Raw genomic sequence first — 13,672 nt, forward strand, 5'->3', positions numbered from 1 at the left:
CGACGTCACCTCCGCTCACCTGCTTTCACCTTCGCTCTTTATGCCACACACCGCTGTTGTCACAGCCCCCCCAAAATAACTGCAAGCAGTTGCCTTGACCCAAGTCAGTCACAATGGTCGTTTCCTGTCTGCTGCACATCCTTCAAACGAACACCCCGCAGTCCTGAGCCATCCTTCTTCCTCTGCTCTTTTTGTACAGATGCAACTTTGTCCTAAACTCTGAGATTCTCGCATTCAGGTACGATGGCAGTTGACCCAGCCCCTGCGTCTGCGTCGAAAATGGATTCGTCGCCAAACCGAAAACTGGGTATTACTGTCAGCCCGGATGAAGCATCATCGCTACCAGCCACCAACGGATCTGCCAGTGTCGAAGCAGGACCTGACGACCAGCACATCAACAATGATGCCGTTGGTCATGCGCTAACAGCTGAGCGGTCCTGTGGCATTTCAGCAAAAACAAGGAAGAGAGATTCCGCTGAGCCCTGTGGACAACCCGGGCCTAAGAGAGTCAAGTCGCCAACCTCAACCCAAAATGGCAGCATCGAGCCTCTTCCTCAAGATCCCAATGAGCCTGTTCAACCCGTGGCCAGCTTCAACAAAGAGACCTGGCAGGGCTTTTGCGAAATCGAATCAGAGCCGGCCTACTTCTCTGCAATCCTCCGAGATATGGGCGTACAAGGCATCAATGTCCGAGAGGTTGTCGCCATGCAACCATGGTTTCTCGAAACGATTCCAAGACCTACCTATGGCCTGATTTTACTCTACAGATACCGTGATCATGGCTCTTCTGATCAACCGACAGAGAGTTCTAACCACGTGTGGTTTGCTAACCAGCTTCCTGCTCAGAATAGCTGTGCGACATTGGCTATGATTAACATCCTCATGAACAACACCGATATTGAGATTGGCGATCACCTGCAGCAGTTCAAAGACTTTACCAAGGACTTCACGCCTTATCAGCGAGGCGAGGCACTCGCCTGTTTTGACTTCATCAAGAAGATCCACAACTCGTTTGCAAAGAAGATGGACATACTAGAGGCAGACAAGCACCTCTCATACAAAGCCAAAAAAGCCCAGCGTCTTTTGAACGACAAAAAGGCTCGACGCGAGTCCACAGATTCCGCAGCTACCGATGAAAGCGCCGAGGGCTACGAGGACAATGCACATCACTTCATTGCATATGTCCCGGTAGGCCACGAAATCTGGATGCTCGATGGTCTCAACGCCCGACCAATGAGTGTAGGCACATTTGATACCTCCCGAGGGGAGGACTGGCTGTCAACTGCGGCAGACTCCATACTCGCCATCCTTGCTGGAGGTGGGGACGATTACACCGGCTTCGCCATCATACAGTCCCCATTACTGTCTCTTCGCAAACAGGCTTGCCTTGCGATCAACTGCATCAAATGTACAGAGTTACGTCTTGACGAAATCTCACCCGACTGGAGATCCTTCACTATCAACGACTCATCACCACCACACCCGCAAATGCTCGGTATCGAAGACCAACTGTCTGCTCACCCGGTACCAGATACGCTCGCGGCCACCATCGCAGGCGAAGAAATGCGCGACCTCCTCAAACGGCGGACAATAATGCTTAAGGATCTAGACCATCTCGCTACAAATATCGTATCGGAGATGCAGAACGAAGCCGAAGAGGCTCAGAAGGCGGCCCAGGGACGATTTGATTGTGGTCCTGTTATTAAACTGTGGGCAGAAATGCTGGCTGGCAATGGCTATCTCGAGCAGAATCTCGATAGGTTCATTGGGTCTAAAGGGCGGGACAAGAAGGCTAAGAAGTGAAGACATGTCACGAGCATATCAGAGGTACATAGAGATTTGAGATATACTCAGAAAATCTGATTCAATACTACGACCAATAGCAAGATCACCGGACGTGAAAGCCCCAGCATGTTTGTTTTCAGATTCCCAGATGACAAGTCTGTCATGGTCCTTTAGCAGTAGGGAATTTGCCCTGAGAAATGTTAGCTACAGAAGCAGCGCATTCGCACTAACTCATGAACTTACCAGTCCAGGACACATACTCTCCAAACGCCAGCGCAACCCAGTTACCCTTACCCGGAGTACTAGAGACCTTTGCCCAACCCCTATCCAGAAATCAGCAAGCCGCTTATATCACCTTTCTCAAACGCAGTCACAGTCACAGTCACAGTCACTTACTTGTCACCATTGATGGTCTCGGTGTTGTCTCGCGTATAGCAAGACAGCGTGATTTTCTTGCCCTTTGCGAATTGGCCTGGCGCGGAGCAGGATGTCTTGGGGCATGTGCGGTATCTCAGGCCGTCAACTTGGACTGTCGCGGATATGGCTGCGCGTTTCGCGAGACCCGAGCCTCCGACGGCGGTGGGCTCTTGGGCCAGGGCGAGGGGGGCTAGAAAGAGGGCGAGTGTGGTGAACTTCATGATGTACGGGTGAATTGAGAGGAATATTCGATGTGGTTGGTGAGAGGTCTGTATGTTCTGGGGTGGCATTAGTGGTAGTATTTATACATTTCGCGCTCTGTCCGCATCTCCGCATCTCTGCTTCAACGAGAAATTGGATGTTATGTTTTTGTCCCATTGGGTATGTGTCCTTGTACTGCTTAAATTACTCATGCAGCGCGCAAATTACTTTGATGATTGTGTTTGCTTAGATCGCGTACCTGCGACATAAGGCTTGCAGATGTTGCGGGCCCGGCATCGCATTGCTCGCATTCAAGGCCTTACTGGCCTATGCCAATAGTTGATGCAGGCGTTCGAGATGCTGATAGACCACAGGACAGATTGTCGAAGAGAGTTCATGGCCTAGTGTAGTCGAATTCGGAGGGTTCATTAATTGTAGCGTTGTACCCGCAGCTGTGAAGTGCATTTTAATTTGTATGCAGCCTCGATGAGGACAGTCATTAGGTAAATGCTTCACACAGCATGTCTCTTGCGTCCTCCACCTCTTCTCCAATTCCACAGCGCCTCTTGTGCAAACGTCCTTGCAGTAAGGTGTCCCTTCTCTTTATTGGCCTCCTCGGTCATCGTCTCGATTACCCTCCCATCCTCAATACACTGCCACAGCCCAGCTGCCATGTAGTGCCCCACATCCTCATCTTCCACTTCATCGTCCTCTTCATCAGGGTTTCGTGCCACTTTCACAGGCCCATCAGTTTCCTGCTTCGGCTTCTCCACCCCAAACTCGCCCTGTCCCAGCCTGTATAATATCCGCCCAAGTGTTTGATACGCCATACATCTCTGCGCAGGCACCGCACTGCGCGCAGTGACTGCTAGTTCGGGTATTGTATATCCTGCTGCTTCAGGTGCATCGGCGTGGTGGTGTAGCCCTCTATCGCTGGGTATTTCGCGCGCAACGCTTGGTGCTAGAAGCGTGCCCTTGAAGTCGAAGCGCAGCTCAGAGGCATTGAGAGCAGTTTGTGAGGGGTGGTATGGTGATGACTTATCAGCGAGGTCGATCGGTGTCATCCAGGCGACGGTCGAGGGGTTGTAGGGTAGTGAGGGAAAGTATTTAGCGTGCATGTTCTGGAGGAAGTTGGGGTCGTTGGGGTCGAGGTCAGGCGGTTGCGGTGTGGGTGGGAAATGTAACGAGCCAGTCGCTTCTTCACTGTGCGTGTGTGACGATGCTGTCGAGGTGTTTTGTGGTGTACTCGCTTCTGGTAGTTGTGATGTTATGACTTTTTCTTCTTCGTCTTCTTGCTCCTCTGGCGCCGCGAAAGACACTTTCTTCGAGCTCGAATCTTTTTTGGCGGACTCTCCCTCGGTCTCCTGCACTGACAATGTAGGTTCAGAGGCATCGACCTTGTCTTCTGGCCATTGTTGCTGTTCATTGCTTCCATCGTCTATGTTCGACTGCATAAGTCGCCGTTGTATCGCGGATTCTGGGTCAGCATGCCGTGTTTCTGCAGGTTTTACAGGCTCCTCCGTTGGCGAGCGCTGCTGCTCGTTGTTCCCGTCACCGATATTGGACCGCGCAAGCAATCTCTGTATCAGTGTAGGATCGAGGTGCGCCATAAGCTCCCTGCGCTCTTCTTCGATCTCCTCCTCAGACATAGCGTCCAGTCTTCGCTTGTTCTCTTCGTCTATCGCCCTCCTCTCGTCATCAAGCTCAAATCTTGCCCGCGGTGGGGGCGCGCTGTGTAGACTTAAGACATCTTGCGCTTTCGGTGCTGGTGTAGCCTGTTGTTCTTTCGCTGCGCGTTGCTGTTTGAAGGCCGAAACTCGTGGTATACGTTTCTTATGTGCTGGAAAGCCAGTTGTGTTTGCTTTAAAGGAGGGCGCCACTGGTGGAGCGGCTGAAGACGGGTTGCGCTCGAGAATGTCGCCCACGAAATCGAATGCGGGCAACACTGGAGGCTCATGTTCAGGTTCCTGATTGGTCTTCTCGACACCACCCGTCTCGAAGTTTAGAAAAACGCGTTCACCCTTCTGGAACTCCATACCTGAAGGTTTTGTGTTTATTCGAGGTATGACGTGAATGTTCAGAAAGTCGAGCTTTGAGATCTGCAAGGTAGCTATTAGCGCTCGGTTAGACCTGCCTCTTCTCCACGAAGGGTGTCTTAACACCACACTTGCAGACTTTCACAAACGAACATGTCACATTCACTATCCGGAGAAATGAATTCGACAGAACACTGGCCAAATGTATCGCAAGTTCTGATGGTGTAGTTGGCCATTGGCATCAACACAGCAGTGAGGAACAGAAGCTGCCGTGAATATAGGGAGTACTCCTCGCGAAGAAGCTTCCTGTGAGTCTTTGGGGCATCATGTTCTCCTTCTGTGTTCATCACATTTAGATTACCTCAGTCCTAGTGCTATAATTACACCCCACATGTCAAGTCTATACTGCTACAAGAAGCGAACAAAGAGATAATGCACCCCTCACAGCGCGAGATTTGGGTATTTCCACAATTACATTATCACGCCCGATATCTTCATCTAAGATTTAACATAGGGTTACTCGTCATCCGCGCCGGCCTATCAGGCAGCTGAGCGGCTCTGCTGTTCCTCCAGCGCCTGTACAAAAGCAAGCCAACCACCGCCCCCAACACGATGGCACCCCCAACCACTATGCCAGCAATCGCACCGGTGGACAACTTTCCCGGCTTTGGTGAAGGCGTATTCGTCGCTGAGCACTCTACAGTACATGTACTCCCCGGTCCAGTACTAACAGCACTAGACCTAGATATCGACACCGCTGTACTCATCGTCGTGGCCAAGGGCGAAGCCAATGTGGTCACATCTGTCGCCGTGGGAGTCGACCCTGGACTGCTCAGCGTCCATCTTGTGCCTTCCCCATCGCCTGCTCTCAGTGTTGGCTTGAGATTCGATTCGTCGATGTCCAGAAAGATGTCCGAACCGGTATAATTATTGCTGATCTTCACACTCCCGTCGCTCTGCTTACTGACTTTCCAAAACTGGCCTGAGCGCGGTTGGACATAATAAAAGTGCATATCGATAGAATTGGAGCCATAGTAATTGTCGACGTCGAGCGCGTTTTGGTCGCCTTTCGCTACGGTGTGTAGGCGGTAGTAGTCCGTGGAAGAGGTCGAGGTGAAGTACCATGACTGACTAGAGTCGGAAGTACTGGGGGCTACGAGGAGGGAGTCATTGAGAGACGTTGATGCCAAGGAGCGCGAAGAGCCAAGTAATGGGTTTATGAGAGCGTAGCGGGCGGTCAAGTCTATGTCTGCCATGACGAAGGAAGAGAGCAGTATGAACAGCCACAGAGGATGAGGGGCGAAAACAACCATGTTGGAGGAGGATAGAGAGCGATGATGACTTGCTGCTATTGCTACGTGGAGTGACTATTGCAGGGGTGAGCTACCTGGTGAAACAAGGCAACGAAGTCAGGTAGAGGAACGATAAAGAGGATGGTGGTAGGATATGGGAAAAATGATCGGAAGGGGTACCAGTTGTAATCCGATGTCCAGCTTGGGTTATGTTGAATAGTTCGGGAGAGCGACCTCAGGGTGCGGATGATTGCGTATGGCTGATCGCAATTATGGTAGTGTCTCGTGGGAAAGAAGTACTGTCCACAAGAGAGGGACCGTGGCAGTGACTCTTGGTAAAGGTGGGCGGTTTTGCAAAAAGAGGACAGAATATGGCGACTCCACCACGGTGGTATTACAGCTCTGCCTCGATGGACCGCAGCGCTATGGCTGTCCTCTGTATTGGTTCTTGCATGAAAGGGTAATTCGAGGCGCATTTGACGCCTGCATCGTATTCGCCTTGTCGACTAATGTCTTCAGCTCTTGGCTTTAGTACGCGCCTGCGCTAGGCTGAGTGCATGCGTTGCCTGATGCAGGTGTGGGGAAAGAGGCGTCAGGCTGAGAATCTGGTGAAGTCGCCCGAACGGTTGCCAGAGTCCTTCAGTGAATGGCGTGATGGAGCCGAGCCCCTTTCCTTTGGTATGACGGACTACATGCACACAGCCGCCGAAAAAAACTCCTATGCAATCGTCCGAGATCACAACGTCAGGTGGCTCACAATGGCGCGTAAACAAGACAACAGTTCATAGTCAGCATTAACAGCTACCCTAGTAACTACATTAGTATGCTACAGGGCTTCTGGTCAACTCTTTATCCTGCCACCAGATAGATGCCTCTAGCGAATCCCAGAATAGCTCCAGTACGATCTTCAGAGTCGTCTGGTAGACTGTAGTTGTACCAATTTTGCGAAGTACGCCTGGGCGGTTGCTCTCAAATCGCAACTTCGAAAGGTCAATCTTCAGAGTGCAAGCTACTTCGAGCTCTATGTAGATGTCAGTGACAGATCTAGAGTTCTTTTATCCTAGCACGACTCACCATCTCGGGCGTTTCTGAAGCGGGTCGGCCGTTGTTTCTCTTCGCTTGTGCTGCGGTAGATTTCAAGCTCAATGACGTCCTGTCTTAGTTTTGCCAGTCTGAGGTCAAACTCCCTCTCCTCTTTGCAGGGCTGGTCTGAGAGAATGAGGTCACCCTTGTTGAGCAGCCAGATTAGCTGTGAGGCGGCTAGGTTCTGCCCATTGAGCTGAGTGGCATCCTGCTCCGAGTGGTTCATTCTGCTGAACAACTCATCCAGACAGACGGCATAACTATGGCGACATGCGTTGGTCCTTCGCAAATTTTTGATGCTAGCTTTTTCGACGCCACAGACGACTGCGCCTCGGACAACTGCTGTCCACGATTCATCAGGTCGTCGGAACTGCATGTTCCAGTCCTGCTCTACCAGAGTGTCCTCAAGGTGATATTGCAGATACTCGGACTCACCAAAGCCGCCTACCAAGAAAAGATTCTATGCGTCGTGTTAAGAATTATGTTCAGACTTTGACTACGGTTGCACTCACCTTTGGGCGACTGCCATACCTCTCAATTCTGGCGATGTGCCTCTTGATCAGCTGAACGATCTCGTTGATACACTTGTCGAAGAAATGTTCCATTGCCACCCTACTTTTGTAAGCTTGATCTAAAATTGAGCAGTATGATCAAACCTCGGTATTGTTATCAGCCCTTGATCTACCTTATTCGGTATGACAAGGTTCTGCAGAGGTGGAGGAAGATTTAAGCGGACCTCGCGGGATTCATTGTTGAAGTTCTTCTTCAGTGCATCGAACTTCTTCATCAAGGCTCTCATCGCTGGGGTTTCAGATGCATGAGTCGCGTTTCTCTCTATGTCCAGGTTGGGGTCAAGCTGCCGATACGCTTCATCTCCGAGCAGCCAGCGGATCCATTCTTTAAATCTTTGGTTGATGAATATCGATCCGCATTTTCGACCGGTAGGTACCCCAATCTGATCCAGCTGTAGAACCGGATGCAATGCTCGGACCCTATATGATACTACATCAACCGTACCTCCGCCAGCATCGCAAAGGATGAAGTACTGTTTTTCTTGTAAGAAGTCTTCACCCTTACTATCTCTATAGTGACGTGCTGTATAGAGAGCCGCAGCTTCGGGCTCGGTGATAAATAAGACGTCCTCCAGCATTGGGAAGTTTCTTCTGTTGAAGCCAGCTTTCGATAGCGCTCGAAAGGTAGAGTTCATGGCCATGTAAGACCACTCTGTAGGTATAGTGACGACTATATCGGTAGCTGTGTATTTACGCAGTACCGTGTCGAATTTCTCCACCTCTTGCTCCAGCCATTGGAAAATTTTCGTCAGATAGTCGGACACGATCTCTTCTGGGCTCTTGTGCGAGTATGGCGGAAGGTCTTGGCTTCCCTTTCCCATGAATGTAGTGTCGAAGTTAAGGTTGTTCATACCATCCAGAACTTGTAATGTCATATCCAGTTCGCCGAGTACGTTCTGTATCCCAAGTTCAAGCTTGGTGTGAACCATAGCCACAGCATCCGGGCTGAGGCTACTTCCCCACTGCTGCTCATTTCGTTCGCTCGACCGAGAATAGGAGATGACGCTGGGGACTTTCTCGTGGTTGTCCATCTTCGGGCCCCAGTCTGTTATCACGTCGATCTTTCCGAGGGAAATTTGTGCTCCGCTTGGTGTTGCATATGCGACACCTGCACTCGTTTGTGAGTATGAGATTTGGATTAAAGCTTTAAGTTCATACCAGTAAAAGTTGTTCCATAATCCAGACCGATAATCAGACGCGTCTCTTGTACATCCTGCGTGTTTGGATTGTCCAGCGGGACTTCATCTCCACTTGGGGTGCCTATGCCATTTTCGTGTTGATCCATTGAGGGTCTGTCAAAGGTTTGTTGCAAAATCAGGAGCAACCAAAACGTTTACATTCTTTACAGTTGAGCGAAAAAGAAGAGAAAAAGATTACCGAAGGCGCAAACATCTAAGCAGGCGTCTCGTCGAAGCGGGACTCTTGCATACCGCAGACAGCCTGGTGGCTGCCACCTAGCTCGGTAGACCTCAACTATCGCCATGTGGCTGACCACAGATGCATGCATAAGCACTTCGCATATTATATACGATAGTCTTGATGTGTCATATAAGGCAGAGGCGGAAGAAACAGCGCAGCCTTGCATCTGGAGATTGTGCATGCAGAGATCAAAACTGGGAAACGTAAGCGAGGTGTTAACTTTGATGACCAGTCAGGTTGCTTGGTGTTGACACAACGAGGATGCGGCGCAAGGCTGAGGGTTCAGCCTTGTGACAGTACCGCCGGTGGCGCCGAAAACAAATAAATGAGCAGGCAGCATTTCAGCTCCGCTTAGCGCTAAACATGCATCTGGAAATAGAATCGTGTGGATGAGGTTCGAGGTCGTGCTACGCAAAGCATGTCCAGTCGCAACTCTTGGCATCTGTGTGAACGTGCTTGCCGTACATCTCTCCCTGGAGGAAGGCTCAGACTATGGAGCACATGTTGATACCAGGCTATATCCACCTCTCTGATGTTGGAAACCTTGAGAAGTGCGTAACGATCGCAACTTCCTTGACGCCGACTGACAAGAGACAGATAACACGGCAGCAGAACCGGATATCTCCAAACCCGGGGATAGACGCAGAATCACCAAGAAAGGCGATGTGCAGCAGCAAGCATCCATGCCTTCACCGAAGAAAGAAACCACCGACATGCCTCAGTCCAAGACAAAAAAGTTTCGGAGCTTCCTTCTTGGAAAGAACGACACACACGTATCAATTTCACCGACAACACGGCAACCTGAACAGATCCCGGACACCCTTGAGCATGTGCCAATCGCCTCTAGCCAAAGTCGAACGTTGCAGACTGGAGCTTATTTTGATCCTGCTCTAGCTTATACTGTTCCCAAAAACCCAGATGCCGCAAACGGGCCACCGTATGTACCGCACACAGCTACTCCAGTGACATTTTCGCTGCCTCGAAATGACCCTCCCCAATCTCCTGAACCTTCAGTCGAGCAGCCATATAGCCGGCAGTTGCGCACCCCGGAACGGAAGGCACCCCCGGAGGCCATGCATCAGGATACGCCACGATCACTAGAGTCGATAACGGCTCAAGCAGGCGCTCCTTTCACCAACACTAATGGTACTCCGCTGCAGAGCATCCATGCTGATATAGTGAGTAAAAAGACCGACTGATAACAAGCGGCCGGGTTGCTGACTATGTCATTCAAAGACGTCCGGTGACAAGGATGTCCTGTGGCAAGTGAAAAACACCTGGAAGATCCTCGAAGCTTTTTTCGCCGATTATCCTGACATGCGAGGAAGTAACGGTGAATCGTTGGACAATGCTGTCGATCATATCACGCTTCAACTGGGCAGAGTTTGGAGCGCTTCGAAGAGGCAAAATGAAGACCTCGAAAAAGCCACAAGCAGAATATCATTGCTGGAAAAAGAATTTGAGAAGAAGCAGGCAGAGTGGAACAGAAAGCAGACTGAAGCACAATCTTTGGAAAGCACGCTCAAGATACTGGAAAAAGAGCTAAAAGAAGCCCGGGCGAACATCAACAGAAACTATGAGATATTCCAAAAAGACCGAAAGTCTTTGGAAAAGAAGATTCAGAAGCTGGTATCCGAGAACCAAAGCCTTCAGAGTAAGGATAGTGATAGAAAGCGCCTCAAAGAGTCCTATGAGAAGCTTTTGCGTGAAGCAAAGGATGTTGCGGCGGCAGAGAAACGACGTGCGAGTCAACAGCAAGAGTCTCATCGTACGAACTACAACAATCACGTGAAGAGCATGAACGACCGCATAGCTTTGTTAGAAAGACAGAACGAGAAGTTGAAAGATGACCTGTACGACGCAGGTCTCAAGACGGGGAAGACCGTGAAGGATCTCAAAGCAAAACTATCCAAGGCTGAACTGGATGCGGAAAAGGAGAAGCAGAAGCTGCAAGAGCAACTAGAAGCGCAAGAAGCGAGACTGAAAAAACAACACCAAGCAAACACCCAACAGCTCCGCTCAGTCAATGAGGAGTTCAGGTCAGCTTTGGTTGCCCGGGAGCATTTTAAAGGACTGAGAGATCGTGATATTACCAAGAAGTTCACAGGTTTGGCGACTGAGATTGAAGACATCTCCACGCTGGGATGGAACAGTAACAACTCAGTCGATTGGCCACTCTCCGAGAACCAACTGCGACAGATACATCCAAGCAACATCAGATTGCTGAAACAGCAGGTTGTCCAGAGTTGTATATGGATGCTTCTTCACAAGCATGTTTTTGGATCACCCTTCAGAATCATGGGTACGGAAGGACAACAAGCAGACGGGACATGGCGCAACATATATTGCACAGGTGAGTTCTGTTCGGGCCGCACGTAATCTTGTATGCTGATGCGATAATACCAGATGACTCGTTCCAATGGCCCGAAGTCTCCGCCGATCTTGAAAAGGCACGTTATGAAACGGCACAGATGTTTTTGGCAGCGATCGAGCGGACCTCTGGGTTGTCACCAGATGACCAAAGGCTCAAGAATAGCTTCGAGGATGCGGTAGCAAATGCTCTAAGCGATCTTCACCGCGCTCTAGGAAAGGTAGCATTCCTTGATGAGAGAGACGAGAAGATATTAGGTGGTATCGTTCGACTTAGCGCGAAGATCTGGTTAGAGTGCTGCTCCCAACGATATCGATTGCTCGCGGTGCTGCCAGACTTCGTAGACGATCTTTTGACATCTCCTCAGAGGGAGCTTAATTCTCTGACGCTCTTGATCAAACCGGATATCAAGCGCTTTGGGACGTCTCAAGGCGACGACATTACAACGGGAGAAGTTGTTGCTGGCTTGGAGGGCTTGTTCGAGTGCTATCCAGTGCGATAACTTGGACGATTGTTGTCCGAGAAACAACATACACCCTGTACTGCAGCACCGAATGATGAGCAGATAAAGCTGTATTCTCACGACGCAAAGCAACCGTCCCACTGTGATTGTGGCATGGCCAGTACGCAATGCTGATTGGCTAAGCACTTCTCCTGTAGGCCTGTAGTGGCGTCTGAGATTCGGCCAAAAAGCAAAGCCATACAAAGGGCTGATCGCGCGCGTAATTTCACGGCACTTGACCGTGAGAGAGAGCAATCAAGCCACGGCGCCAGGCGCGGGGATGCTGCACATTCATGCAAGCTCGGGTGTGAAGACACGCAGCGCCTGCAGCTTTCTGCAACATCTGCTCGCCCAACTCTGGCCTCAGCCCATTCTATAGAATGCCTGCCAGGGGTTGAGGTTATGAATAGCCGGTCCGACACAGCCCTCAGTCGGGGAAAGCAGCCTGGTGCATCATTAGTTACGTTTGCTTGAGCCTCAGCCTTGTCCATGTTCACCCAAAATACTTTTCTTCAGAGCACCTCTCCTGTTGGTTCAACGCAAGCGGATAATAGACAAACATAGTGGTCGCTACATAACGCATTATCGAGGCCTTTCCAGTCACAATTCTTTTTATCACATCGAGATTGCGATACTTGAATTGCAACGACCATGCCGCGCACTTTGACGAAAATGAAGAGCTTCTTCAAGCGGCCAAACTCATCTACTCCCGTCGCTCCACCGCCGATGCCTGCAATAATTGAGGTGCAAGCTCTTTCAGCTACTTCGTCTCAGCAACAGATATCCAAGGCGCCGCAGCAACCAACAGAGCCGGCGCATGTGCAGAAGATCACAGCTCAACAGATTCGAGAGCTGCGAGAACTTATTCGATACCGATATAGCCTCGATATTGAGATCTGGCGCCAAAGAGGGGTGAAAGAGTACAAGCGCGACAAGCTCAAAGAGAACATGATAAAATCGGATGCTGCTTTGGGAGTTATACGCAACACATTGCTCGAATGGGACCGACGCGAGTTTTTCGCGACAGACAAGGAACATCAGAAGTTCATCGAGATAAAGAATCGTCTGCTGCAAGGAGTCAAAGCGAATTGGGCGCAATATCCGCCGTGGGAGTTCGTCCACCATGGAGGCGAGCCATATCAGGGTCCTTGGGAGAAGCACGGCCGACCCATCAACAAGCCTCCGGCTGTTATGAGCCAGGCTCGACGGGCTGATAGCGTCCAGAGCGCAACGGCTGGCGGCCAACGGATACCCCTCAGACCCTCAAACGGGGGCCTTCAGAGCAACGGTGTGTTGAGTGGTGCGCAGCACCCGATCTCAGAAGACTTTAGACGCTTCGAAACGGCTCGACAATCCAAGTACCGCGTACCTCCGCCTCCACCACCATCGGAAAGAATTCGCTCGCCATCGATGCGAACTCCAATCCCTTCCGATGGCAACGGGACTCCCATTCTAGGGTTACCCGAACCGAATATTGGATCGCGACGTACGATATGGGATGCTGCTGAAGGCCGCGTGACCGGCCTCCAATGGCAAAACGACCCAGTCGACTATGATAGACAGTGAAGGTAGGGGGACGCTGACCAGACTCATTGTGGCGGACTGTTTCTTTGGGGTGGATACCGTCTGTTTTACAAAATTTCGTACCATGGATGTATAGACTTCTCCTGCCGATTCTTGCGATCATGTGGTTGGTTCCATTGTTAGAGGTCGTGGCGTCTCTAGCTTAGTCCAGTAGTTTATTTGATAACAAGTAGTAATGTCGCTGCTGTATCCAGTTATATCATTATGCACACTGATGAAGACCAGTGCCTAGACGAGCTGATGGAAATTCATATGTGCGTGAGAGTCCACATGTTGATGCATGTCCCCTTTGCTCCGTCTCTTACCGCTCCCAACGGAAGTTGGATCCTTCTGAAGGATCCACTGTCCATTGGCCCTTACCTGGAAACGCTGAGATGTAAACGAATAGCGCCGATCCCATCCGGCATATT

At 50.6% G+C, this 13,672-nt stretch overlaps 7 protein-coding genes across 7 annotated transcripts; 3 read left to right on the forward strand and 4 right to left on the reverse strand.

Annotated features, from left to right (window-relative positions):
• The first annotated feature begins 29 nt into the window (after positions 1 to 29).
• On the forward strand, positions 30 to 1,829 carry BU25DRAFT_408688 (cysteine proteinase). Its single transcript, XM_033705870.1, has one exon. The coding sequence runs from the start codon at positions 244 to 246 to the stop codon at positions 1,801 to 1,803; it is 1,560 nt and encodes a 519-aa protein (XP_033564279.1). The 5' UTR covers positions 30 to 243; the 3' UTR covers positions 1,804 to 1,829.
• Positions 1,830 to 2,183: 354 nt separating this feature from the next.
• Positions 2,184 to 2,423, reverse strand: BU25DRAFT_408690 (uncharacterized protein; the record flags this gene model as incomplete). The annotated part of the gene is made up of 1 exon (XM_033705871.1): positions 2,184 to 2,423. A coding segment is annotated over one exon (240 nt), but the record flags the coding sequence as incomplete, so codon positions are not given.
• Positions 2,424 to 2,890: 467 nt separating this feature from the next.
• Positions 2,891 to 4,439, reverse strand: BU25DRAFT_363341 (uncharacterized protein; the record flags this gene model as incomplete). The annotated part of the gene is made up of 2 exons (XM_033703757.1): positions 2,891 to 3,841; positions 3,959 to 4,439. 2 exons carry the CDS (start codon positions 4,437 to 4,439, stop codon positions 2,916 to 2,918), a joined length of 1,407 nt encoding a protein of 468 aa, XP_033564281.1. The 3' UTR covers positions 2,891 to 2,915.
• A 384-nt stretch (positions 4,440 to 4,823) lies between these two features.
• Positions 4,824 to 5,869, reverse strand: BU25DRAFT_265478 (uncharacterized protein). The gene has a single exon (XM_033701771.1). It carries the CDS (start codon positions 5,750 to 5,752, stop codon positions 4,934 to 4,936), a length of 819 nt encoding a protein of 272 aa, XP_033564282.1. The 5' UTR covers positions 5,753 to 5,869; the 3' UTR covers positions 4,824 to 4,933.
• Positions 5,870 to 6,481: 612 nt separating this feature from the next.
• BU25DRAFT_408692 (actin-like ATPase domain-containing protein) lies at positions 6,482 to 8,872 on the reverse strand. Its single transcript, XM_033705872.1, has 5 exons — positions 8,545 to 8,872; positions 7,471 to 8,494; positions 7,327 to 7,426; positions 6,806 to 7,274; positions 6,482 to 6,752 (listed from the first exon to the last, which is right to left on the reverse strand). Exons 1-5 carry the CDS (start codon positions 8,669 to 8,671, stop codon positions 6,550 to 6,552), a joined length of 1,923 nt encoding a protein of 640 aa, XP_033564283.1. The 5' UTR covers positions 8,672 to 8,872; the 3' UTR covers positions 6,482 to 6,549.
• Positions 8,873 to 10,012: 1,140 nt separating this feature from the next.
• On the forward strand, positions 10,013 to 11,324 carry BU25DRAFT_265541 (uncharacterized protein). Its single transcript, XM_033701774.1, has one exon. It carries the CDS (start codon positions 10,123 to 10,125, stop codon positions 11,182 to 11,184), a length of 1,062 nt encoding a protein of 353 aa, XP_033564284.1. The 5' UTR covers positions 10,013 to 10,122; the 3' UTR covers positions 11,185 to 11,324.
• Positions 11,325 to 12,004: 680 nt separating this feature from the next.
• On the forward strand, positions 12,005 to 13,537 carry BU25DRAFT_265504 (uncharacterized protein). Its single transcript, XM_033701772.1, has one exon. It carries the CDS (start codon positions 12,330 to 12,332, stop codon positions 13,242 to 13,244), a length of 915 nt encoding a protein of 304 aa, XP_033564285.1. The 5' UTR covers positions 12,005 to 12,329; the 3' UTR covers positions 13,245 to 13,537.
• The last annotated feature ends 135 nt before the right edge of the window (positions 13,538 to 13,672 follow it).

This window comes from Macroventuria anomochaeta, assembly GCF_010093625.1.
Source record: "Macroventuria anomochaeta strain CBS 525.71 unplaced genomic scaffold BU25scaffold_8, whole genome shotgun sequence".
Lineage (NCBI taxonomy): Eukaryota > Fungi > Ascomycota > Dothideomycetes > Pleosporales > Didymellaceae > Macroventuria > Macroventuria anomochaeta.

What these genes read in the sequence shown, in the direction of transcription:
- BU25DRAFT_408688 (XM_033705870.1), top strand. Translation starts at nt 244, where the DNA reads ATGGCAGTTGACCCAGCCCCTGCGTCTGCGTCGAAAATGGATTCGTCG.
- BU25DRAFT_265504 (XM_033701772.1), top strand. Translation starts at nt 12,330, where the DNA reads ATGCCGCGCACTTTGACGAAAATGAAGAGCTTCTTCAAGCGGCCAAAC.
- BU25DRAFT_265478 (XM_033701771.1), bottom strand. Translation starts at nt 5,752, where the DNA reads ATGGTTGTTTTCGCCCCTCATCCTCTGTGGCTGTTCATACTGCTCTCT.
- BU25DRAFT_408692 (XM_033705872.1), bottom strand. Translation starts at nt 8,671, where the DNA reads ATGGATCAACACGAAAATGGCATAGGCACCCCAAGTGGAGATGAAGTC. An exon ending in GGGCTGATAACAATACCGAG is followed by an intron (nt 7,427 to 7,470) that starts GTTTGATCATAC and finishes TTACAAAAGTAG; the next exon opens with GGTGGCAATGGAACATTTCT. An exon ending in CTTCAGAAACGCCCGAGATG is followed by an intron (nt 6,753 to 6,805) that starts GTGAGTCGTGCT and finishes ACATCTACATAG; the next exon opens with AGCTCGAAGTAGCTTGCACT.
- BU25DRAFT_265541 (XM_033701774.1), top strand. Translation starts at nt 10,123, where the DNA reads ATGCGAGGAAGTAACGGTGAATCGTTGGACAATGCTGTCGATCATATC.